Source organism: Drosophila takahashii, chromosome 3L (assembly GCF_030179915.1).
Source record: "Drosophila takahashii strain IR98-3 E-12201 chromosome 3L, DtakHiC1v2, whole genome shotgun sequence".
NCBI classification, from domain to species: domain Eukaryota; kingdom Metazoa; phylum Arthropoda; class Insecta; order Diptera; family Drosophilidae; genus Drosophila; species Drosophila takahashii.
The window spans coordinates 34531812-34557237 of NC_091680.1; the positions used below are offsets into that span (position 1 = coordinate 34531812).

Genomic DNA, 25426 nt, shown 5'->3' on the forward strand with positions numbered 1-25426 from the left:
TTTCGATTAAAGTATGGTGATAATGCTTCCTCGCCTTGCTGAAGTTTTTCTGGCCATCCTACAGTAACATACCGTAAGACTTGTTTTAGAAGTTTGTTTTTGTCGATGTGGTTGCGAATGATCTCAGAATTGATCGGTGGTGACAGTTCCATTACGATGTGGCAGGCTTCTTCTTCTCTGTCGAAATCCGGATCCATGCCCACGGGAAGGCGCGATAAGGCATCTGCGTTGCCATGAGCAGATGTAGATCGATACTGTATTTCAAAGTTATAAGCCATGAGAATGATGGCCCAGCGCTGTAGCCTGTTTGACGTCATTAAAGGAAGATGCTTGCCTGGATTAAAAATCGTTACAAGTGGCTTGTGATCCGTTATATGGGTAAACTTTCGGCCGTACAAATATTGGTGAAAACGTTTCACACCGAATATTATAGAAAGTCCTTCTTTTTCGATTTGGCTGTATTTAACCTGATGTTTGTCAAGCGTTTTTGATGCGAAAACAATAGGTCTCTCCTTGCCATCTTGTTGTATATGCGAAAGGACTACACCGATACCAAAAGATGATGCATCCGTTGCAAGGACTAGTGGTAGGTTTTCATCGAAATGAGCTAGCTGAGTCGCGTTGATAATATGGGACTTCAGGGCTGTAAAAGCTTGTTGTTGTTGCGGCCCAAAAAGATATGCTACGTTTTTTCTACGAAGTTGGTTCAAAGGAGCGGCCAACTGAGAATAATTTGGTATAAAATTGCAATAGTAATTAACTTTACCCATGAATGCTTCTAATTGCTGTAGATTAGAAGGCGCACGCAACAATTTAACAGCCTCCAAGCCTGAGCTGTCTAGAAGAATCCCTTGAGCGCTGATTCTTCGTCCTAAGTACTCTATTTCGTCCTTAAAAAAGAAGCATTTCTCCTTTTTGCATCTGATACCGTTGTATCCGTTGATACCGAAGAATACTGAGTACTTGGTCGATTCGCTTTAGATGTTGCTCGCTTGTAGGTGCTGAGATGATGATGTCATCTAAGTAGTTGCCACATCCTTCTACTCCTTTTAGAAGCTGCTCCAAATACCTTTGGAAGATCGCTGGAGCACTGGCAATTCCGTAGGGAAGGCGCTGGTATTGAAATAGGCCAAGGGGTGTGTTGACGACCATGATAGTTTTTGAATCCTCATCCAGTTCCATTTGAGGATAGGCATCCTTTAAATCGATGAACTGCTTTCCGTGACGTATTATGTGAAACAGAGCCTCTTTTGTCGGTAGTGGGTACTGTTCAACATCGATCTGTGCGTTGACTGCTTGCTTAAAGTCGCCACATATGCGAATAGCGCCACCTGGTTTTGGTGCTAGCACAATTGGGGATGCCCAATTGCTGAATTTGATCGGCTTCCAAATTCCGGCTTGTGTAACTCTGTCTGCCTCAGCTCTGAATTTGTCCATCTGTGCAAATGGAATTTGACGGCTCTTGAAAAACTTTGGTGTTGCTGACGGTTTTAAAAATACACTTGCTTTGAAGTCTTTTATGACACCCATGGCTGGTTCGAACACCTCGTTGTACGTGCTGCAAAGGTCACTTAATTCGTCTTCGTGCACCTCTTGAACGTTTGATACTTGCATGATATCAAAGCCGAAAATGTTGAATAAATCCATGCCAAATAGATTGTTTGATGTCTCAATGTTCGCAACGATTATGACCACTTGCTTCTCTTTTTCACCGCACTTTGCAATTGTGTGCAACTCCCCAAGCAATGGTATTGGTGTATGACCAAACGCATGTAATACTCGGGAACACTTGAGTAATTTTGGCTTATTCAACAGCGCGTATGTAGTGGCGTTGATCACGGACGCTGTGGCTCCGGAATCCATTTGGAATGATATCACTTTGCCGTGTATTTCAAGATCTATAAGAATCTTGTTCTGCTGACACTTGACTTGACCTGTAACACTGTTTACAGCTTCAATCGTTTCGATTTCGTTTGCTTCGGATTTGCGACTTTTTTGCATTTGCCATTTACCTTTGTCTTGCTTTGACATGCATACAACAGCTATATGTCCCTTTCTACCGCACTTGTGACATACGGCATCGCGAAACTTGCACTTCTCTCTAGCATGATTGTGTCCACAACCAGAGCATGATTTTAGCGAACTTTTGTTTGATTTGGCATCACTTTCACCACCACCAAGGAATGGTTTCTTTGCATAGGTGTGAACTGCGTTTATTGGGTCTTGCTTTGATACTGTTTCTTTGAGGGCTGCCACGGTTTTTGTAGTTGTCTCATAGGTTTCTGCAACTATAAGCACATCTTCAAGAGTTGGCTGGGACTTCTGAAGAGCAGATGCACGGACGGCATCGTATGGTGTATGTACTATGATCTGATCTCGAATCATTTCATTTACATAGTTAGAAGAACAACCGTTGGTATTACAGACAAATTGGCATTCCCGAGCGATCCCGCGCAAGTCGGCTACCCACTCTCTATGCGTTTGTGAATGTTTCATCTCCCTCTTAAAAAACTCATAGCGAGCAGCAACAACGTGTCGTTTTGTTGTGAAATGTTCTGTTAACTTGTCTGTGAGTTGCATGTATGTATACGTGTTCAAATTGTTGCTCCCGAAAAGATTTTTCAATAGTTCGAATATATTTATGCCACACCATGAAAGAAAATAAGCCTTTTGCTTAATTTCTGCACTAACCGAATACGCGTTGAAATGCTGGGTTAACTGTTCAAGGTAAGACTCCCAGTTTTGATTGTCTTTGTCGAATTTGTGGAATGGAGGACACGAAGATAATTCACCCGTGTGGCTTGAATCACCCTGCCCTGGAGAAGCGTTTCTATCCATCATTGCTTGCATCCATTTTTGTTGCTGTTCCATAATGTCTTTTGTAAATGCTTGCTGTTGAGCAAGAATTGCTTGAATTAAATCATCATCTGCCGGCATCTTGATGAAAATCAACGACTACTCGACACGATTTATGCGATTTAACCGTTTTTATCTTTCGACAAAATTTTTCACTTTTTTCCTCGTCGCCAATATGTTGTGTTCTCGTTGAGTTCTATTTCAGACTGCTTTATTGTATGGAAAGCTTACAGAGTTGCCAGATTCTTAAAGTACTAACAGAGTATAGAATGGAGGAATAGAAAACAGATATTCGGTTGACAATATATAACATTTACCTTTGAACCCTATTCGCCAAATCCCTTCTTTACGACTCTCTTTTACGCTTGTTCCTAATCCTACCGTAAGAGCTCTCAAGGTGGAAACTTTTCACTTAAGCACAGATATTTAAATTAACAAAATTTGGGACAACATAACTGGCACTGGTTCAGAGATCCCCTTAAGGAAAATACTTTTGTAACCCACTTTTTAAGATGTACATTGTATGTGTAAATAGGGATGTAGATAGTATGGGTATAAAAATGTAGATAACATATAAATGTAGATAATATAAGTAAATTGACAAGGAATAATTGGTTGGTGAATAAATAAATGAAATAAATAAATAAATGGAGATAATAAATAGCACGAATAATTGAATAAATAAAATAATAAATAAGACGAACAAGACAATATAAAAACAAAATTTCAATTGTACTAAAACTAATAATAAAAAAAAATGGACTGAAGCCGAAAGGCTCCCGTTGCCGCCACTTGAAGGCGTGTCGGTCTTCCACGACGAAAAAAAATCAAATTTTACTCCTGATGCTGGCCAGGGAAATCTTCACGCCAGATACGGCTCAAAATCGTGTCCTCTGACTTGGCAGCTCAGGATCTGGGTCCTTAAAATAATTCGCTCACTGGGTCTGGTCAGGTCTGGAATAGAGAGCCCATTAAATCCGGCCTCCTTCCTGGACTCAGACCACTCACCTTATTTTTGCCCTGCACCGGCTTCCCAGGAGATCTTCCACATAAGTCCTGGTTTCTGGTTTTTTCCGTATTTGATGACCGAACTATTTCTTTAATTTAATTTGGTGTCACTGGCGCGCTGCTGCTGCTCGAATTAGATTTGCAAATATTTTATAAATAATTTAACCCGCCTTTTCACTCTTAGACTTATGCAATATTTTTTTTGCACGTGCAACGCGAGACATGGAAAAATTTGTGTGAGCGCAGCAGACGTAACGCCCTTGACCGTGACTTTCGTTCTGATCAGCCTATTCCCTATTCCCTACCGTCAACCCGAATTCCGGGTCTCCGTTATTCGAATTTTCCGGGTCAACGGCCGGATAACATTCGGGTGACCAGGTCAAGCCAGTCCTATTTCTGGTATTTAAGCAACCCTGCTTTTTCCCAGAGATTGCCATCGATAAGCCGGGTGACCACCCTGCGCCCACATTCGATATTAGTATCGATAGGCCGGCCACAACAGATGGACCAATTTAAATTTAAATGTATATATTAGCTCCTGTGAGAGCAAAAGTAAACAAACAAAAACTTCTGATATCAATCAAAAACACCTCTTAACGAGGTAAAAAACTAGTGACGATCGCACCTTCAACAAACAAAAGTTCTGATATCAACATTTGTGACGAAAAATTTTTACATTCGTCATTACATACACTTTCTAAAATTTTCTCATTCGGCACGCTGCAATAAAAAAAGCCTGTGAGGAGTGAAGAAGAAAAAAGCCGGAATAGTTTGCTAAGGCGGGCCGATTTTTATTTTACTTTGTTATACCAGAGTTGTGCCGTTATCATTAAAAAATGTAATGCCAGTGAAATCAGGCCCATTTGGGTCAAATCTCAGAAATTGAAATATAAGGATCGTTTTTTTTTATTTTTTTTTAACTCTTACCGTTTATTTTTAAAATTTTTTTTTGTAAATTAGCTCAGATTTTTCATATGTGCATCACTTGAGACTCGTTTAAGTTATTTTAATAATTGGTATGAAACTTTGTGGAATATCATCATGTCTTTCAGAAAAATATTTTTAAAAATTTTTAAATTTAAAATTAAGTATTTTTTTATGGAATTTTGAAATTAAAAAAATTTTGTACGCCGGAATACACGCGATTTCCGAAAAAAATAATTATCCTCATTTTGCTTCATCAATTCTTCACGAAGTGGTAAAATAAAATTTTTGTATTTGCAAGACCTACTAGTAAAGACAAAATTTTTAGTTTAGCAACTTTGCATCAAGCAACAACAACGCAACGTGTAAGAAAGAGAAAGCACTATTCCTGCTCTCCCGTGTTCGTTTTAATTTACATTTTGCTATAATTAAAATGTTCTATTTAGAAAAATTACGTTCAGAAGTATTTATAGTATTTTAAAATATCTTTACAACGAGGTATAGTGCAAGTCTGTGGCTTTAGTTACGATCTTCCCAATATTCGCTATTTATGGTAGTTTTCGCGCTAAACTAGCGAGTTTTTTCAAAAGTGGTAGAACTAATGTTTCCTATATCGAGCTGTAACACCATATAAAATTTCCAGGACTTTAAACCATCGTTTTGGGACAGACTGACAAGCGCACAAACTGACAAACAGAATTAAATTTTAATTTTGGGAAGAAGAAGAAAATCTTCTTTTGGCTATAACTTTTGAACGGAGCGTCGGATTTTATAATTCGACGGGTATTTTAAATAGGAAAACAACCATAACATTGCGTGGGGCATTTTTCCCCACCGGCCTCAACAGGTCAGAAATTTCGAAACTTTCACTTTTTCACTTTCACCGCTCTCTCTCCTAAGCCAATTGACTTTTTTAAAGTCTTGGTATGCAATCCTGTTAGTTTTTGCGATACCTTTCGACTGGTGTATCACTCATTATGATCGGACCATCACAGCAGATTTTCAATTCAATTTTCACTCTCCTGGTGCGCTTCGTCACTACATGGACTGCCGTCCATAATTTTGCCGAAAATAATTTTATGGAGATAAATTAAGTTCCGCATCTTTATTCATTCATTAAAGTCGACATTATTTTTTGTGAAAATTCCGAGACATAATTTCTTAGTGGTAGGTTGAATATGTACCTGGCTATGCAATTGAATACAACCTTAATTTTGTTTTGGCTGATCATGTCACAATTTAAAAAAAAACTTATATTCCATAGAAAAGCACTGGAGCGATACATGTTTTGGCTATTATTAAACGTATATTAGTGAAAAGGCAATTTTTGCCTTTTATTGTTTGTGTTTGTTTTTCCCACAGCCTTTGTTATATGGGTGCGTGTCATAACGCTATGACACACTAAAAAGTGTCATAAGGCCCGTGGCCTTATGACATTTTTACGAGTGCCTCTGCAGGCTTCACCTGACCAATGGGATCTGAATTTGGAACATACATATGCGAAGAAATAGACTCCAACCCATGGGGCTTCGCATATAAACTCGTCACAAAACGGCTTCGGGTATTTAGTAGGCTATCGCCGACATGCCCAGTCGCCCTAAAAAGGATAGTGGAAAGAGAGTATGGCGTGAACCTCACAGATTGTGAGCACTGCGAGCATAAAGCTCACAAGTGCCGAAGAAGTCCTCCGGGTATTGAAGACAATACTGGACGACAACCCAGCGGGAATGTGAGAAGTTGGTTTTTGTGTTCTTGAAATCCTGTTCCTTTTTGCAGGCGGCGGTGTAGGGATAGATAATTTCTGAGCGTTAAATGAGGGTGGGTTTCTGAGTAGCATCAATATCAGGCCATTTATGCGCTGTGTGATTTCTGTGGCACTACGATTATAATATTTTTTAACAAAAAAATCACCAACTTATAATATTAAAAAATCCTATGATTTACACCAAAACCAAAAGACTTGTTCTCACATTTAGTTTTAATTTTTAGTAATTTTAAAAGTCGTAGAAAAAATATTAATAATTGTTAATCAAAAAAATTAAACTATATAACATTATTATCATAATGTCTATAATGATAATATTAATTTATTTTACTCAACATTTTTCAAATAATAATAAGGATGAATGTGGGATTCAACCAAATTATAGAGAAAAGCCACGGTAAGACGATTAAAATATTTGATCACATTTATCAAGGAATTACATTAAATTACAAAGAAAACTATTGTTGTTTTTTATATTTTTAAACATTTTCTGTGAAATAAAATAATTTGATCGTCAGATCGTGGCCTAAGCCATTTTTAAGTGTTGTTAAAATATAAAAATTCGTGTTGGTGGTATTGATAACACGAAAAATGCCTAATATACCTATAATATACGTAACCTTTAATGATTACGGTCCCTGAAAAGTATTGTTTAAATATTTATTCGGCGCCAAAGTGTGACCCAACTTTACAACGAAATTTATACCACATTCATCTGCATTTTGTATGGTATTATCAAGAATATAATGCAGGGTCACATCATTTTTAAATTTGTTGGAAAAAGTGGAAAAAAAAGTGAAAATAGTTAATTTTAATCTAAAAAACAATAAAAAGGTGAGTGATAAAATGAATTTTGTCTTTTTATAACCTTTATTTCAGCGTTACAAAGGTTAGTATCACAGATATTTTCGCCATTAATAAATATACGCCTCCGGATGCTATCTTCAACACAAATTCTGCATTTCAGTGACACTTGAAATGTTTTTAATCTTTACCAGTGGTAAATGGTGTGAGGTGTTCATTAAATGGTTGTATAAATAGTACTTCAGTACTAACTTAGTTGTTTAACTTAATCAAAATATTATATTTATTTCAGCCAGGCCGACTGAGACTTCTTGGGACCAGAAGTGTTGCGCCTGCGTTTGTCATATTTTATTATACCCTTGCAGAGGGTATTATGATTTCAGTCAGAAGTTTGCAACGCAGTGAAGGAGACGTTTCCGACCCCATAAAGTATATATATTCTTGATCAGCATCACTAGACGAGTCGATCTAGCCATGTCCGTCTGTCCGTCCGTCTGTCCGGCTGTCCGTCTGTCTGTTTCTACGCAAACTAGTCTCTCAGTTTTTGAGCTATCGGGATGAAACTTTCCCAAAAGTCTTCTTTCTATTGCAGGTAGTATATATGTCGGAACCAACCGGATCGGACAACTATATCTTATAGCTCCCATAGAAAGGATCAGAAAAGAAAACGTTAAAAAAATTCTAGCTTCGGTGTTTTTTGAAATATTACCTTCTACTTTTGGGGATGTTATTTTTTAAATATTTCTAAATTTCGAATTAAATATTTAAAAAATCGGACTACTATATCATATAGCTGCCATAGGAACGATCGGTAAATTAATGGAAAAGTAATAGGAAATAAATTCTAGCTTCTTTGGTTTTTATTGTATTATCTTCTACTCTAGGATATGACTCTTTTTAAATATTTCCGAATTTCAATTTTAATTTGATCAAAATCGGACGACTATATCATATAGCTGCCATAGGAACGATCGGAAAATTAATGAGTAATATTAGAAAATTTAACATTTTTGCGATTTTTTAATTAATAGGAATGATCTGCAAGGGTATATAAGCTTCGGCTGGCCGAAGCTAGCTTCCTTTCTTGTTTTTTCTTCTCATAGTTTTTGATATAGATACCCGACATAAAACAACTGAACAGAGGGTAAATGATCGGCCATGGCAAACCAGGCATAATTTCTGGAGAGATCCTTTAATTTTGTGCGGAGACCTAATAATGGTAATTACTCTTATTATTATTCCTGGTCTTACATTCATATCTAAATTATGTTTGATATTTTCAGAAGACAGACAAGAAATGGATATCTAAGTACTGCATTCGGCCAAGTTAAACCCGGGAATGCTTCAGGCATTAAAAATTTGTAGTTCCAATGCTTCGATTGTAAATATTATTAATAAATACACAAACAAATATTACAAAAAACATGATTTTTATTGTGGAAAATCAGATACTGCAAAGCAGTGCAAAACCAAAACTGCGAGGGTCTGGAAAAACCAAAACTGGGAGGGTGTAGAAAAACAGATATTGCAAGTGGAGGAAAACCATAACTGGGTACGTGTGGAAAATCTATAATGCGGGAAGTCGAAAAACCAGTGGATTTTGTCCTGCATTCTTCTGCCAGAGATCCAGATAGAAACCTCATTTCCCCCTTACTTTTTGTGTCACCCCCGTGTATATTGAAACCAGAGATGGAAGAAATGTAAGGGGTGAATGAGGTTTAGTCCCTTCCGCTTCTATGGAGAAACCTCTTGAAAATATGTTATTTTCCAGAGGAATTTTCCCGGTGGGAAGGCACAGGAACCAGATGGCATCCCGATCAAAGTCCTTAAAATTGCCATAAAGGCAAACACAAAGGAGTATGTTGACATCTATAACGCATTACTAACAGAAGGTGTGTTCCCTAGTCGCTGGAAACAACAGCGGCTGGTACTCATACCAAAGGGGGACAAGCTGGCGGAGGAGCCTTCTTTATATAGGCCACTCTGCATGCTAGATACGGTGGGTAAAATTCTCGAAAGAATAATCCACTCCCGGCTAGAAGGTGCCCTTGTCGAAACCAACGGCCTCTCAGAGATGCAGTATGGTTTTCGGAAGGGACTTTCTACCATCGATGCCGTCGGTAAACTGTGTGAAATCGCAAATAAAGCCATCGAGGGGAAAAGGTGGTTGTACGGCACTAAGCAGTACTTCATAGCGGCAACGGTGAATGTTAAAAACGCATTCAACTCCGCTAGCTGGGACCACACACTAAATGCATTGAGAAACCTTAATGTTCCAATGTATATACAGAGAGTAATAGCGAGCTACTTCGAAGGCCGCCTGCTCCTATGCGAAACTGATTCCGGGCAATCGACCCACACGGTGAGCGGGGGAGTCCCACAAGGACTCATTGCAGAGATTGTGTGCCCTGCGTGTATCCAATGACGTGGCGTTGGTAATATCGGGAGTTATACCGATTGACCTGCTGGCATTGGAATCGGTTGAGATGCGAGCAGGTAGCACAGAAATCGGAACTGCTGAATCCCTACGGAAGCGGTACAGAGAACTTAGAGAGGTGGGTGCAAAGTAGCAAAGGACGATGGACGTATAAGCTTATCCCAGAACTGCAGAGATGGCTGGAACGGAAGCATGGACAGGTGGACTACTACTTAACGCAACTGCTGTCAGGACATGGATGCTTGTGAATCGACAGCGTCGATTTAGCGTCGCTTGTGAACGGTTGTGTTTACCATTGTGCTCTGAGTTTTTGTTTTATATTGTGTTATTTCCGCAAGTATTTTGTGTTTATTTACTAACAAAGTTTAGCCTAACAATCGTGTTAGTGACTTTCATAGATCTCCCAGATTACGGGTACGTGGTTATAGTTATTTTAACATTTCCATTTGATTTATTTAATATCTTGGCTTTGTTAGTGTAATTTGCACTCTTCAAATTGGCTCTTATATTCTCTCTCTTACTCTTACTCTCTCTCTCTCTCTGCCGCTCTATTATAACTGTAATTTCACTCTCTCTGAACCTTCCGAATTTCTTGTAGACATATTCTCATAGTCTCTCTCTCTCTTGCTTGCTTTACATTTAACTGTTCGTGCGTTGAGTTGTTTTGGTGCCCCACAAGCCACGCTCAGTCGATAGAAGACTTTTCTCTCGCGCTCTCTTTCGATTTAATTCGCGATCTCGCGCTCTTATACTTTTTGTGTTTTTGTGATTTTGTGGTTTTGGAATTTGATCCCAGTGCCAAATTTACTTGAGGTATTTTTTTATACTTTTATATACTTTTTATTTTATTCTCTTTATTCTCTAACGTATTTTTATACCCTTGTAGAGGGTATTATAATTTCAGTCAGATGTTTGCAACGCAGTGAAGGAGACGTTTCCGACCACATAAAGTATATATATTCTTGATCAGCACCAATAGCCGAGTCTATCTAGCCATGTCCGTCTGTCCGTCTGTCCGTCTGTCCGTCTGTCCGTTTCTATGCGAACTAGTCTCTCAGTTTTAAAGCTATCGCGATGAAACTTTCCCGAAGGTCTTCTTTCTATTGCAGGTAGTACATATGTCGGAGCCAGCCGGATCGGACCACTATATCTTAAGGCTCCCAAACAAATATAAGAAAATTCATTGTAACTTTGTAGGAAGTAGGCGTTTTGATTCTTGACTACTTAAAAACAAAATTGAAATAAATCGAAACGCTGAATCTGGAATCCCTGGAACTGCACCGAGTGACTATTCTTTTATCTACAAGGGTATATAAGCTTCGGCTGGCCGAAGGTAGCTTCCTTTCTTGTTCTTATAATGACCCTTATCTGTACTAAGAAAAATTGTAGGACTGCATCTAATGACCCTTTTGTTTACTGTTGGCTCTGCGAAGCAATGATGCATTCTAAATGTGCAGGATTTACTGGCAGAGTTAAAGACTTTATTGAAATGCGGATTGGTCTCATGTGGGTATGTGAGCCCTGCAGGGATTTGGCAGTTGAGATGAGCAGCTTTATGAGGCAGACTCGAGACGGCCTATGTAATCTTTCACGAGTTTTTAAACAGCTCAATGATGGATTTAATTCCGTATGTGAACAATTTAATAATAAAAAATTATTAACCGAGTCGCCCAAACGCAAAAAAGCTAGCTCAACGACAGTAAAGGCGAGTGTTGAATCCTCTTTAAATCCAAACTTGGTAGCTGCTGCAGTTTCTGGTGACACAGGGGTAAGTGAACCACCTGTGGCAATGGATACTGCTAGTTCAAGTGTAGTCCCTGTCCCTGTAGCCCCTGTATCTGAATGTCAGGCTCCAGATCCGGCGGTATCAACCAATCCGGAGCCGACCATACCCATAGGTACAGTGGGCGCCGTTTCTGTCGCTCAGCCGAATGAGATTCAGGCTGCTGCTGGGGGGCGTAAAAATCTCTCAGTTGTACCCAGACGTACAGTAGGTGCCGCTTCTGGCGTTCAGCTGAGTGAGGTTCAGACTGCTGTAGTACTCAAAAAACTGCGCAACGCAGAAAGACTGCGAAATTCCACTAGGATAGAGTCCTAGAGAGCCCTAAGGGTATTACCCCACCGAGAAAATTTGTCTTCTTCCTTCACAAAATTGCACGTTCCTGATCCAGGATTATTCTCTCCGGAATACTCTGGAATTCATTAAATTTGTAACTTCACTCACACCAAACTTACAGTGGCGGACAAAAGTCTACGGACGACCCCCTTTTTGGGAGTTCACTCACTCCTATTGCTTTTACGGGAAAAGTAATGATGCAGTTTTGTTCTTAATGTTATTAATATACAAAAACCAAAATTTTATTCTTATTCATAAAAAACTTTAAAAGTTACAGACGAAAATCTTAAAAATGGCATTGACAAAAGTCTACGGACGATTTTTTACATAGAACTTTCAAAATTTTCGCTCCAAAATTACCCAAACCTGCTCTATAATTTGTATGCCCAGGCCTTATGGCGGTGAAAACAATTGCCGAAAAGCATAAAACAGCAGATATTTCTTAAGGATATGCGCCGTATGCTTAGGATCATTATCCTGTTGGTAGATCGTGATGGTTCCGAGGCATTATTTGTCCACAGATGCCTTCAAATTATGTTCAAATATGGTCTTATACTGAGAACGAACCATAATACCCTCGACGATGACCAAATTTCCTACTCCCGAGGCTTCAACTGATCCCCACACCAAGACTTTCCAACCATACTTCCACCACAGTACTAATTTGGACCGTAAAGCACTTCGGTGGGAGTGACATGGTGTGGGGAACAGTTGAAGCCTCGGGAGTAGGAAATTTGGTCATCGTCGAGGGTATTATGGTTCGTTCTCAGTATAAGACTATATTTGAACATAATTTGAAGGCATCTGTGGACAAATAATGCCTCGGAACCATCTCGATCCACCAACAGGATAATGATCCCAAGCATACGGCGCATATCCTGAAGAATTGGCTGCTGTTTTATGCTTTTCGGCAATTGTTTTTACCACCATAAGGCCTGGGCATACAAATTATTAGGCAGGCTTAGGTAATTTTGGATCGAAAATTTTGAAAGTTCTATGTAAAAAATCGTCCGTAGACTTTTGTCTATGCCATTTTTAAGTTTTTCGTCCGTAACTTTTAAAGTTTTTTATGAATAAGAATAAAATTTTGGTTTCTGTATATTAATAACATTAAGAACAAAACTGCATTATTACTTTTCCCGTAAAAGCAATAGGAGTGGGTGAACTCCCAAAAAGGGGGTCGTCCGTAGACTTTTGTCCGCCACTGTATATTTAATTTTTTAACTCACTGGTAGAAACTAGAATTTTTTAAATTTGAAAAATCTCGGCCAATAGTACCCCCTGCGCCTACTGATTTTCGCCCTTTAATTCACCTTTGCTGTTTTCCAAGTCTCTCTTCGCCAAAAACCACTCAACCACTTTTTCGAATTAAAACTTCGGTTCATTTGGGAGTCATCCGGTCTAGGGAACCAGTTTCATTTTAGACTCAGTGACCCGACTCCCTGGACTCACGAGTAGTCGATGACCGGTTATCGAATAAACGCTTATCGTCATCTGACCTAGTGTAAACAACTTGGTGGAATTTGCGAGTTTTGTATTTAATTATGGTTTTCGCACATAACATAGGTTTAATAATTCAAGAACGAAGCATGGATTTTTTTTATTTTATATTTATTTACAAGTATACAATATTACATAAATAACAATATTACAATTAAAAATTACCATTGACCGTAAGGAATGATTATTGATCCATTTTTTGAACCAAAAAATAAAGCACTTAGGATCGACGTACGCAATAAAAGGAAAACACCATAGTAATCCTCTTTAGTTAATCTATCCATTTTAATCTTTATTTCTGATCGGAAAAAATAAAACTAAAAAATAATGATTATAATTATTTTGGATTTTTATTTTATTTGATCAAAAATAAAACTTACTTGGACGCCACGGGTTTTCTATACCGATTTTGGGCGTTCTTTTCACATAGAATGCATCCTCTGCATCCCGTTAAATGGTATTTTAATTTTAGTCAGTAAAGGAGAGACTTCCAGGCTTTGTTTTTTTTATGTATCAAAACATTGATTTCAGTCGAAATTTTTGGATTTCTTTTATATTGTGCTAGTATCTTGTAGGTGTAATGTTAGTTTTGACTTAAACTGCGTGGCGCTACTAATATTTTTTAAAGGGTTTGGAAGCTGGTTCCATAGCCTTATTGCGTGTACAAAAAATGCTCTTTAAATATATTATTTATTTATATTTATATCTCTTCACTCTGAGCTCGCACATAGTGCAAATACATACATACACGTAAAATATTAATAATTATAATAAGAGGAAAGAAGAGTACAAAGAGATCGTTCGTAAGCGGTGATAGGTAAGAAGAAGATTTTCGTGACGGTCATGAATTGGTTTTACTCCGTCCCCGAAAATGCATAACGCGCCTAAAGAAGTTTCACTTCAAAAATTCTTTTGGTCTACCTTAAAAACTTCAATGCGCACCGTATAGGCGGGTGAGAGTAGAACCTTAAAAACTTCCATAAAAATGGAGACCGCCCTAAAAAGTGTGTGCATATGTATGTACATTTGTACCTTTACATTGTGTTTGTATGAAAATATTATTTTTTAGGAACGTCAAACGCGTTTTTAGCAAAGTTGGACAACTTATATCTGACCGTCGCACTCGACTTTCATCTTCCCTCGTTGACAAACTGTTGTTTTTACACAAAAACCAACATTTAAATAAAATAAAACTGTGTTTACCAAAAATAAATTTTTTTTCTAAACATCGATGTTCGCAAACATAGATATTTCTCTACCTCTAGGTCACACTACAAAATAATAATATTTTTCGATTAGTGAAACTCTTAGTCCAACTGAGTACTAGGCTTAATTCTTTGCGCCGCGGTTAAAGCGTTCAGCCTAGTACTCAGTACGACGAAAACTGCTAGCTAAGCATAGGAGTAAACGAGAGGCAAATAGGTAGCTAAAGCCAACAAAAGATTAAATTATTTATTCTTTGGGCCGCGGCTAAAGGCGTTCATCGTAATTCACCCGCTAAATCAGGTATTTTTTTGGTATTTCCTTACCATTTCCTTAGCTTATCTGAGTACTGAGTACTAGGCTTTTTGAACGACTTTTTGTTGGGCTGAATACTAGTCCTTATTGTTCTTAGCAAATTGTTCAAAAATGAGAAATCCACCCAGGCAAGCGTTGTGAAAACTAGTTGTGGACAAACAGTGACGCCACGAGATTATTCACATATTAAAAACGTTTTGGTCCTTTGCAACACCTTACTCCCATACGATTCTTTGACTATATCCTTCTTTTAAGCAAATATTTCTACAAATGCAAATAATAATTGTCGCGTTACAGGGCTGGAAAGTGAAATTTGTGGTATTTTTAAGTAGTATTAACCAGGCATGAACATTTTTCTGTACCCGAAACTGACAAGAGGATATAAGAAGCGGGAAATATTAAAATCATTTATTGTTGATATTTACATGAACTTTATTTCCTATTTATTTATTTGATATCTGGCAATAGTTCAGTATTCCGAGGATGATCCAAGCGCATAAAGGGCAGTAGCAGTTCGTTTATCCAATGGAATGGCTCGGCTAGAAAGAATCGGAAGCGAAATATTGGTCGTTGCAGCGCGGCCACATGGGCTTCCCCGTCTCCATGATCTTGATGTTTGCTTCTCGTGCGCCATTCGTTCATTAAGGCGACCTCCTGGTCGCATTTAAGTTCAGGTGCAAAATCTGCTTTGACCGTAGATGGCCATTCCATATTCAAATGACACACGTTGACAGGCGACAGCTGGAAAAGGGCACATCTCCCTCTTTCTTGCGCACAATGTCCTTGTAGGCGTTTCTGCCCCGTCTCAGATTCTGTTCAGTGACGTGCCGCAGCAGAAGCTACTGCTGTCGCGGGTCGTGTCAAAAAATTTTTTAAATGACTGTTTAGATCTATATATATGAACTCCTTCTGCAGCAGATCCTTTTGCTTTCTGCCGTAATAAATGCTCAAGCAGCAAAACGTGGGATGGTGTTATTGCTTTCAGCATCGCAGCACTGTTTCCACGCTGTTCAAATGCTGTTCTGCGATTACAATTAACAATAACAAATTATTTAAATCCATTGCTTACTTCAGCTCGCAAATGACAATAGCAGAACAGCTGTTTTCAGACGCGTTTGCCAATGGAAACACCTCACGTCCGCTTATCGCGTTGCCAATCGAAAATACACCAAAATACCGAAAAAACCGCATAGTGGAAAAATGCCTTTATGGAGAATAAGTCGCTGAAGTGGAAAATGGACGCTAAAGCAAAATCCCTCTCTGTGTGAACACACTATAAAGTAAGGATATAGTTCATCTTACTTTAAATTTGCATGTCCCCTCTCTTCGGTTTCGGGGCTGTTTATGCCGATCAGCGGCGCTCAAACGATTCTCTACGTGAACACAAATCCGCTTTAACTTGCAACAGTGACTTTAAGCGGATGTGTGCAGAGGCTAAAAAAACAAGAGAGAACGCTATTGTCGGGTTCGTGTACCGACTATCTAATACCCGTCACTCGGCTAAAGGGAGTGCGAGGGAGATGGATATATAACCTTTTTTTGATTGCGCATAACTTTTTAAATAATGATCCGATTTGAAAAATTTCTGCAGCACTTTGATAGGTATAAATATACACAACAAATTTGCATTTATACTTCTCGGAAATCTTACATTTTAAAATCGTTAGTGGGCGACTGTGGGTGTTAGAGGGGGCGTGCCGCTTGGCTAAAATAAACTTGCGCTGCGTAAGAAGCCCAAGAATATGTGTGGGAAATATCAACCTTCTAGCTTTTGTAGTTTCCGTGATCTCAGCGTTCATACGGACGGACAGTCGGACATGGCTAGATCGACTCGGCTAGTGATCCTATGAAGAATATATATAGTTTATAGGGTCGGAAACGCTTCCTTCTCCCTGTTACATACTTTTGCACGAATACAATATACCCTTTTACTCTACGAGTAAGGGGTATAAAAATACCATAAATCCCAAGCAGTGGAAATCGAACTTAACGCTGTTTTACTTTTGGCGCAAATGAATTTTTTTTCGTACATTTGTTGCTACTGTGCTGGGAATTTTTCTTCAGATATTCTGCGGTCACACAAGGAAGAAGTTTTTATTAGTTTTCATCGTACACGTTTTTATTAAATATGGTGGACGAACAGGTTCGTTTATATTTCATGTAATTTTGTGTTACTAGCAATTGATTTTAATTATCTAGTTATCTGGAGCGTTGCGAGATTTGCCAGGCAAAGTTCTCAATGTGCCTGTTGAGGAACGACAACATATATTCCGAAATGTATCGTCAGTTCTTAGAAATCCCGGTAAGAGATAAATAATTAATAAGCCACCTATTGTCTTGTATAGAATTCCAGTTTAATTGCATTCTTATTACTGAATTATAGAATTAGTCTTTCGAATGTAGAAATATTTTGGTAGACCCTACTGACTGTAGAAATATCCAACATACAGAGATACGTACATACAATTCCGAACTGTTGGCACACTTATCATACACTAGTCGGCATAATTCTTTTTACAAATTTTTCAGTTAAATCTTCTCATATTTTGAACTTATAATAGAAACAAACACCTATAGAAAGAGCACTTCAATTCCGTTTAAATGACAACAATGATCTTAACCCATTAAGCACTCTTTGAAAAGTTAGAAAATTAGAAAATTTATTGTGAGGGTCAAATTTTAAACTTTACCTGGGGTTTAAAACAAAAATGTTTTGATGCAAAGTTTTTCCCCAATCAAAATTAATAATAACTGCAAAAAAAAAATTTCATCATATTTTTCCATGTATTTTTTACGAGTTTTTGAAAATAGCTAAAATTGACAATTTTAGCCGCTTTTTCCACTTTTTTATACAAAATTTTACTGAGATCGTTAAATCATTAATCGTTACCATTAAAAAAATCATAAAAAATACAAGGAAAAATATTTTGAAATTTTTTTTGCAGTTATTATTAATTTTGATTGGGGAAAAACTTTGCATGAAAACATTTTTGTTTTAAGCCTCAGAAAAAAAGTTAAAAATTAGACTTTCACAAAATTTGCTCACTTTTCAAAGGGGTCTTAATGGGTTAAGAACATTTTTGTGTCATTTTAGCGTTAAGAGTTCAAAATGTGACTACAGTTAACATTCAAATCTGTCAAAATAATTATGCCGACTAGTGTATTTAACTTTAAGTCCGCTTTTCGAGGGAGATTACACTAGTTTACAGGCAAAATGCTCCACAGCAATTGATGACATATTCTGTTAGTGTTGGAGCCCTAGATCACAAAATTAACACTAATTTTTTTTTCGATGGCACATTTTTTTTTACAGATTTTTTAAAGTTTAAAGTGTTAAATTTCGGATTTTTCTTTCGAATTTCTTCCTATATCCCGGCTCATATTCACCAAATTGGGCCAGTTTTCATTTTATTTTAAAATTTCAAAATAATTATGCCGACTAGTGTATTTAACTTTGAGTCCGCTTTTCGAGGGATTACACTAGTTTACAGGCAAAATGCTCCACAGCAATTGATGACAAATTCTGTTAGTGTTGGAGCCCTAGATCACAAAAATAACACTAATTTTTTTTTCGATGGCACATTATTTTTTAAAAGATTTTTTAAAGTTTAAAGTGTTAAATTTCGGATTTTTCTTTCGAATTTCTTCCTATATCCCGGCTCATATTCACCAAATTGGGCCAGTTTTCATTTTATTTTAAAGTCAATGGATCAGAGCTTAACTTTGCCATACAGATCAATATGATTGGATAAGTAATGGCAGCGCAGCAGCTCGTCAAAGATGAAAAATGTGTTTTTTGGTCGACTGTAAGTCGGTTGTATATATCGTAAAATATCGAAATAAATCCGTTGGAAATTCATAATGGGTAGAAAGTTTCTACTAGAAACTTAATGATTACATCCAACCGAATAAAATAAGCCGAATATTGGCAAAATCCATGGAATATTGGATTTATGGTGGATTTTTTGACTTCGGATTTCGGCCAAAAAAGGCCTATTTTCATGAATTTTTTCACACGATACGGTTAATGTTTATTATTATATCAAAGTACAATACTTAAACTATATTTTCTGAAATTTTCATTGAAAAAAATTAAAAAATGAGCCGCCATTCAATCTCCGTTGGCGCCTTCAAGAAAAGAGGTTTTGCGGTGAACAGCATAACTCATTACTGGATAATCAGAAAAATATATAAAAAAAAATGCCCATTAGTTAAGATGTTTCTTAAGGTAATCAGGTCGATTTTTTTTTTTTAATTTTTGGATTTTTGGTAACACTTTGAAGTCAAAAACGTGATTTCAGCCTAAAAAATTGGATATATTAGTTATTATAAAATAAAAAATAAAAAAAACTCGACCTGATTACCTGCGGATTTAGGTAGGCAAAATTTCAGAATGATCGGTACATTAGATTTCGATGGACACTGTTCACCGACTTAAAAAAACATACTTTTCAGGAGAACTATTTAAAGTTTTGGATAGGTATAGGGACGGCAGGTCATATTTTTTGTAATTTTCATCCGATTGACATGAAATTTTAACACAACATTCTTAACTTGTTGTACATTAATAAAAAAAAAAATTAAATTAAATTAAATACCATACCCCCTCCTTAAAGATTACGTTTCCCTATACGATTTTTGGGGTCCTAAATCGACCCACCCTAGTATATAAGCTTCGGCTGGCCGAAGCTAGTTTTCTTTCTTGTTTACCTTTAAAATATGCCAGGCGTGCTTGCATTTATCAAAAGATGGTCGAAGGAATTCGATGATCCCTATGTCACAAAGACCTTGATTATTTCATTAGTCAGACCAATTGTTGAGTACTGCGCTCCAGTTTGGAGTCCTCATTATGGGGTTCATATTAGAGCCCTGCACGAGTAGACTTGTAAACAGCTCTGAGCTAGAGCTTGTTTGTTTGTCTGTGACTTTCGAGTCATAGCTCATGGGATTATCGAGTAAGCAAGTAACAGCTCCAAACAAGCTCAGGTTCCTAACGGATACCTTTAAAACAGATCAGTTCAAACAGCTCACAACAACAAAACAAACAAGTTAAACAGCTCATATTACTCGGACAACTCGAACAGCTCGAACAGCTCACAGGTCTAGTGTCAAATATTTCCGGTTAATAATTAATTTATAATAAAAGAACAAATATATCGTTTATCCTTTAATGTTAAATTTTTTAGGTAGTGTAATATTATTTTATAGATAGTCATGGTGGTCATAAATCGCGAAAATATGATCCTCAATGGATCTGAAGAATCTTGTAATTTCGGTTACAAGAACTATCGAACCCAACAATGCCTTCCCATTCTCAAGATATCGCGGTCCATCGAGGATAACTTTTTTATACTTTTCCCACGACCAGTCTTCAACAATACATATGTTGCATTTTCATTACCTTAAGAATTCGCGGAAAAGCGAAAGTATAGTATGGCTCAATGTAACGAATATGCGAGAGAATATAAATAATGGTATTGATGTGTACATACAGAACAAGAATTTAATTTTTCAGCTCTGTTCCTTCATAACATTTTTTGGTTATGTTCTTACATAACATTTTTCAGCCCTGTTCCCAGATAACATTTTTTAGGTATGTTCGGATACTTGATCTACTAAACATGATCTATGAGCTACTATACTTGCTTTTTTTCGATCAAACAAACCAGGGACGGTAACTGTTATGAGTTTTATGTTAAAAATCACATTTTAACAGTTATTTTCGGATTTGTAAAGTAAAACTCAAAGAATAACTGTTATTTTTTGAGTTTTATTATAAAAGTAGACAAATAACAGTTATTCGTTGTGATCAAAAATAAAACTCAAACTTAATTTATAGCGATTTTGTGGGTAAAAAAAATTACAAAAATATATAGTTATACAATATGCATGTAAGATGGCATGGGTACAATCACCTCACAAGTTGGCACACCCATCCTTGACACACACCACCCATCATTCCCACCCTTTGCTAAAATGCTAATTTGGTCAGAAGAGAAGTTTGCAGCGCCGAAGAGGATAAGAGAATGAAGTCGAGAAGTAGTCACAGAAGCAAGTCGAAGAAGCCAGTCGCAGAAGTCGTAATAAAGTTGAAAGTTGTCAAAAGTAGTCGCGAATTTCTGTCGGTCATTTGAAATCTGTATTAACATAATTTACCTGTTCGGCTATATACTTAATCGTATTCATATTAAATAAACCTATAATATTATAATAAATCTTACATGGGGGCTCAACCGATCCGAGCAGCCAGTTAAATGAACTATGTGCAACAATTAACTCTTTGTGAAATTGTTTAAGAAGTTGTGAAATTATGATGAGAACAAATAAAGAGAAGAAAAATACTGCGCAAAAGAATAATTCTACGACATCAAAAAAGAATCCAGAAAAACTTAACGAAGATGTGCAAAACAGCACATTTCAATTAAATAGAAGGAGCATTGGCGAAAAAACATTCAATATAGGCGATGTGTATGTAGTACATACACAATCTCAACTTGACGAAAGTTTGCCATTAAAATCGGACGAAGTTGACCAAGAATTTGGAAGATCCTTCAAGAGAGAGAATCAGAAGGCTACTGGCAGGGCTATATAATAAATAGCTATAACCGGAGCGACTTCGTTCGCTTAAAATTAGTTTGGAGTTAGGAAATTTGGTTTTAGCACTACCCCTCCCCCACGACATTTTTTTTTTGGCTGTTGCTCTCTCGGCCGTCGCTCTCTTGCCATCCGCTCTCTGGGTTTCGCTCTCTCGGTAGGCTCCCACAAAATGCAACGCAATAACTTAGAAAATCTAAATAAATTCGTTAAAAATACTTAAAAAAAAGTGTTATAAACTTGAAAAATTAAACTTAAGCATTTGGGCCATAGAGTAACCATTGACCGAAAAATCATCTCTATCGGAGCAGCGGTTTAGATTTTTTAATCGCAAAGTTAGTTTTAAATGTAGCCCCCAAATTATGGGGGAAGTCGAAATTTCTTTTAGATTTCTAATTGCTTAACATCTGTTAAGCAAAACCCCTTTTAAGGGGTTAGCTCACACCCAGTTGTCATAGGGTTGTTAGTGACAGGTTTTTTTCCAACACTTTGAAAATGTTGACCGAGCCTTGCAAGCTCTGATTTGTTTTGTTATTTTTAGCAGGGACGGTAACTGTTATGAGTTTTATGTTAAAAATCACATTTTAACAATTATTTTCGGATTCGTAAAGTAAAACTCAAAGAATAACTGTTATTTTTTGAGTTTTATAATAAAAGTTGACAAATAACAGTTATTCGTCGTGATCAAAAATAAAACTCAAACTTGATTTTTAGCGATTTTGTGGGTAAAATAAATTAAAAAAAAAAATATAGTTGTAAAATATGCGCGGTTGCCTTTTTTAATAAATTTTTAGTAAGTTATATAAAACATGGTTAGCATGTTTTTTTAATTATTTCATTTTTTCAAAAATGTCAAGGGAATAACTGTTATTCATAAAAATCAACAAATAACAGTTATTTTTTGAGTTTTATTATAAAAATCAAAAATTAAAATCATTACGGATTTGTAAACTACAATGGCTAATAAAAATAGTGGTGTATTTAAAAAAATTGTATGACCCTTCTAAGTGCGTGATTTTTTTGTAAGAAAAATTTACAATAACAGTTATTTTCGGTCCTTGAAACAAACAGCTAAACGTAAAAATTTTTGAGATGAGCTACTTGATCCGAAAATTTCTGTGAGCTGATTTACTCGAACTGTTTTCCTGAAATTTAAGTCAAAGGGCATTTCGAGTATACTCGTGCAGGGCTCTAGTGAATATAGACCGCATTGCAAAAAACTGTTCAATATTTGCCTTACGGGGACTTAACTGGGACACAGGCCTAATACTGCCATCCTACTCTAGTAGACTACTTCTAATTAACTTACCATCATTACCCACCGGAAAAGTGAGAAGGTGGTTCTTTGTGTGTTGAAAATCCTGTTCCTTTTAGCAGAAAGTGTTGGAAATCCTGTATCTTGTAGCAGGCGACGGTGTAGGGAAAATGTAAATTCCCTTGGAAAACCACATAGAAACCTCATTTACCCCTTACTTTTTGTGTCACCCCCGTGTATTTTGATTCAAAATTTTTGAAACCAGAGACGAAAGAAATGTAAGGAAAAAACAAGAGAGAACGCTATAGTCGGGTTGTTGTCCCGACTATCTAATACCCGTCACTCAGCTAAAGGGAGTGCGAACGCTGTGTCGGGTTGGTGTGCCGACTAATAATCGTAACTCAGCTAAAGGGAGTGCGAGGGAGATAGATATATAATTTTTGATTGCGTATAACTTTTTAATGAATGGTCCGATTTGAAAAATGTCTTCTACATTTCGATAGGTATAAATATACACAACAAAATTGCATTTATACTTCTCGGAAATCTTTAAAGATGTGGGCGCAGGACCCATTTTAAAATCGTTAGTGGGCGATTGTGGGCGTTATAGGGGGCGTGGCGCTCGGCTAAAATAAACTTGCGCTGCGTAGGAAGCCAAAGAATATGTGTGGGAAATCTCAACCTTCTAGCTTTTGTAGTTTCTGAGATCTCAGCGTTCATACAGACAGACAGACGGACATGGCTAGATCGACTCGGCTAGTGACCCTGATCAAGAATATATATACTTTATGGGGTCGGAACCGCTTCCTTTTAGCTGTTACATACTTTTGCACAAATACAATATACCCTTTTTCCCTACGAGTAACGGGTATAATTACTGGTATTTTCGTGATCTAGGTCCAGCACTAACAGAATTTGCCATCAATTGCTGTGAAGCACTCCAAGAATATTATTTTGTAACTAGTGGTATATACATATATGGGCAATTCTCTGGGGATGTCAAACAAGCCAAAAAGCGTGAAACTTGAAAAAAACATGATTCTATGGGTAATTACACGTGAAACGTGACAGGCCCATTTGGGTACAATCTCAGAATCGATCGAAACTTTTTTTCGATAACTTGGTACATTTGATAATAAGATCATTAAAAAGATATATACAAACTTTCAGTTTGATCTGGCCACGCCTACATTTACCGCCCATATTTTGCGAAGCGCAGTGTTAACTAAATGAGTAAAAGAAAGGTAATTTTTTTCTTTTTTTTTTGTAATAGAAAACAATTATATTTTAGTAAATTTAACAACAATATTTAAAGCTTCTTTACTGAGGTTATTGCGATACCAAATGTCTAGCAGCGTGCTAGGACTGAACTTAACCTTGTCTTTAGCTGGAGGGAAAAGATAGAACGGGCAGGAACGGGCAAATACAATCAATGAATTCGTATAATATATATATTTACAAATACTGTTGCAGACTTACTTTTGTATAGCGAGTCATAGCAGATTAGTTATATTCCACAAAACACGGACAATTTGGTTAAAAAATAAAAAAATTCGTATATTATACATATATACATATCTTACATATATTTAAGACAATACAAAAACGATTAAGGGGTTATATACAGCTGTGAAAAAAATAATAGCACCACTAACTCAAAAAAATTTTAACTAGTCACCCTACTCACATTTTTTAACTTTTTTAACTTTTCAAAACGGGTTTTAAATAGTAAGACTAAACATAATTTGAATATGAAAAAAAATGTTAGCTTTATAAAAGGTTTCTGGACTTATTTAAGAAAATCTATGCAAAACTGGAAAAACGTACGAAAAAAATAATAGCACCACTTCTCTAAAAATAGAATAAAAGGTAGAAAAATGACAAATGGGTAACTTAATCTTTAGTTGGCGGTAGCTAACAAGTAAATCTAAGTTTAAAGTGTAAATATCTTTTGCGATTTTTGGATATAATGACTTACTATCGATTAAACAAGTCAGGAGCCTACCTATAAAGGTTTGGGGCCCAAAAGTCATGATATATTTTCAAATTTTGTTCGGAAATGATTTAAGACGTTTTAGACTAACTGTATAAACTGTCTTTAAAAAAAAACTCGAAGATTTTTGGTTGTGTTATGGTCAAGCGAGTACACAAGTAACTGTATATTGGTGACTGAGTACTTTCGAACTCTTTCTTTGCTATCCTGACCGTGATCCTGGCCGGATTTTATTGGTCAAAGATTCATTTAAGAAGTATTTTGTATTTAGTTTAAGCTACGAATTACTACCGTATCACTATTTACATCATAAGATGATTCATGAACGATGTATCCATCCGTATTGATCTTACTTCAAGAAGGAAAAACAAGCCTATGTTAATACTAGGTCCATGCTCAATAAATGGATGTTTTGGTACCATGTTTTTGGTCAATTTAGGTGTTTAGAAGACACATGACTTATAAAAAGGATTTCTTCTTACCCAATTTAACTTTGCCTTCACACATTCTCATAAGTTTGCGGGCATTCATTTGTAAGTTTTTTTGACGAGCCCTATGCCCTTGTAAATGTGTTTCGCATTTCGGATAGGATTTTTTTTAAGTGCTTGTTTTATAAATTTGTTCATTGAAACATTATCCAACTATTAAAATATTCG

General features: G+C 36.7%; 2 protein-coding genes across 6 annotated transcripts in view; one reads left to right on the plus strand and one right to left on the minus strand.

Annotated features, from left to right (window-relative positions):
- The window catches only part of LOC138912833 (uncharacterized), a 216800-nt gene that overhangs the window by 137913 nt on the left and 53461 nt on the right, over positions 1-25426 (minus strand). The gene's annotated exons all lie outside the window — the stretch shown is intronic.
- The window catches only part of l(3)80Fj (lethal (3) 80Fj), a 51200-nt gene continuing 42692 nt past the window's right edge, over positions 16919-25426 (plus strand). Inside the window, exons 1-2 of one of the 2 annotated variants that reach the window (XM_070214296.1) lie at positions 16919-17071; positions 17128-17230. In XM_070214296.1, the coding sequence (XP_070070397.1) occupies positions 17057-17071; positions 17128-17230 (118 nt within the window). In that variant the 5' untranslated portion in view covers positions 16919-17056. The remainder of the gene's footprint in view (positions 17072-17127; positions 17231-25426) is intronic. The other variant, XM_044392557.2, reaches the window with a different exon arrangement.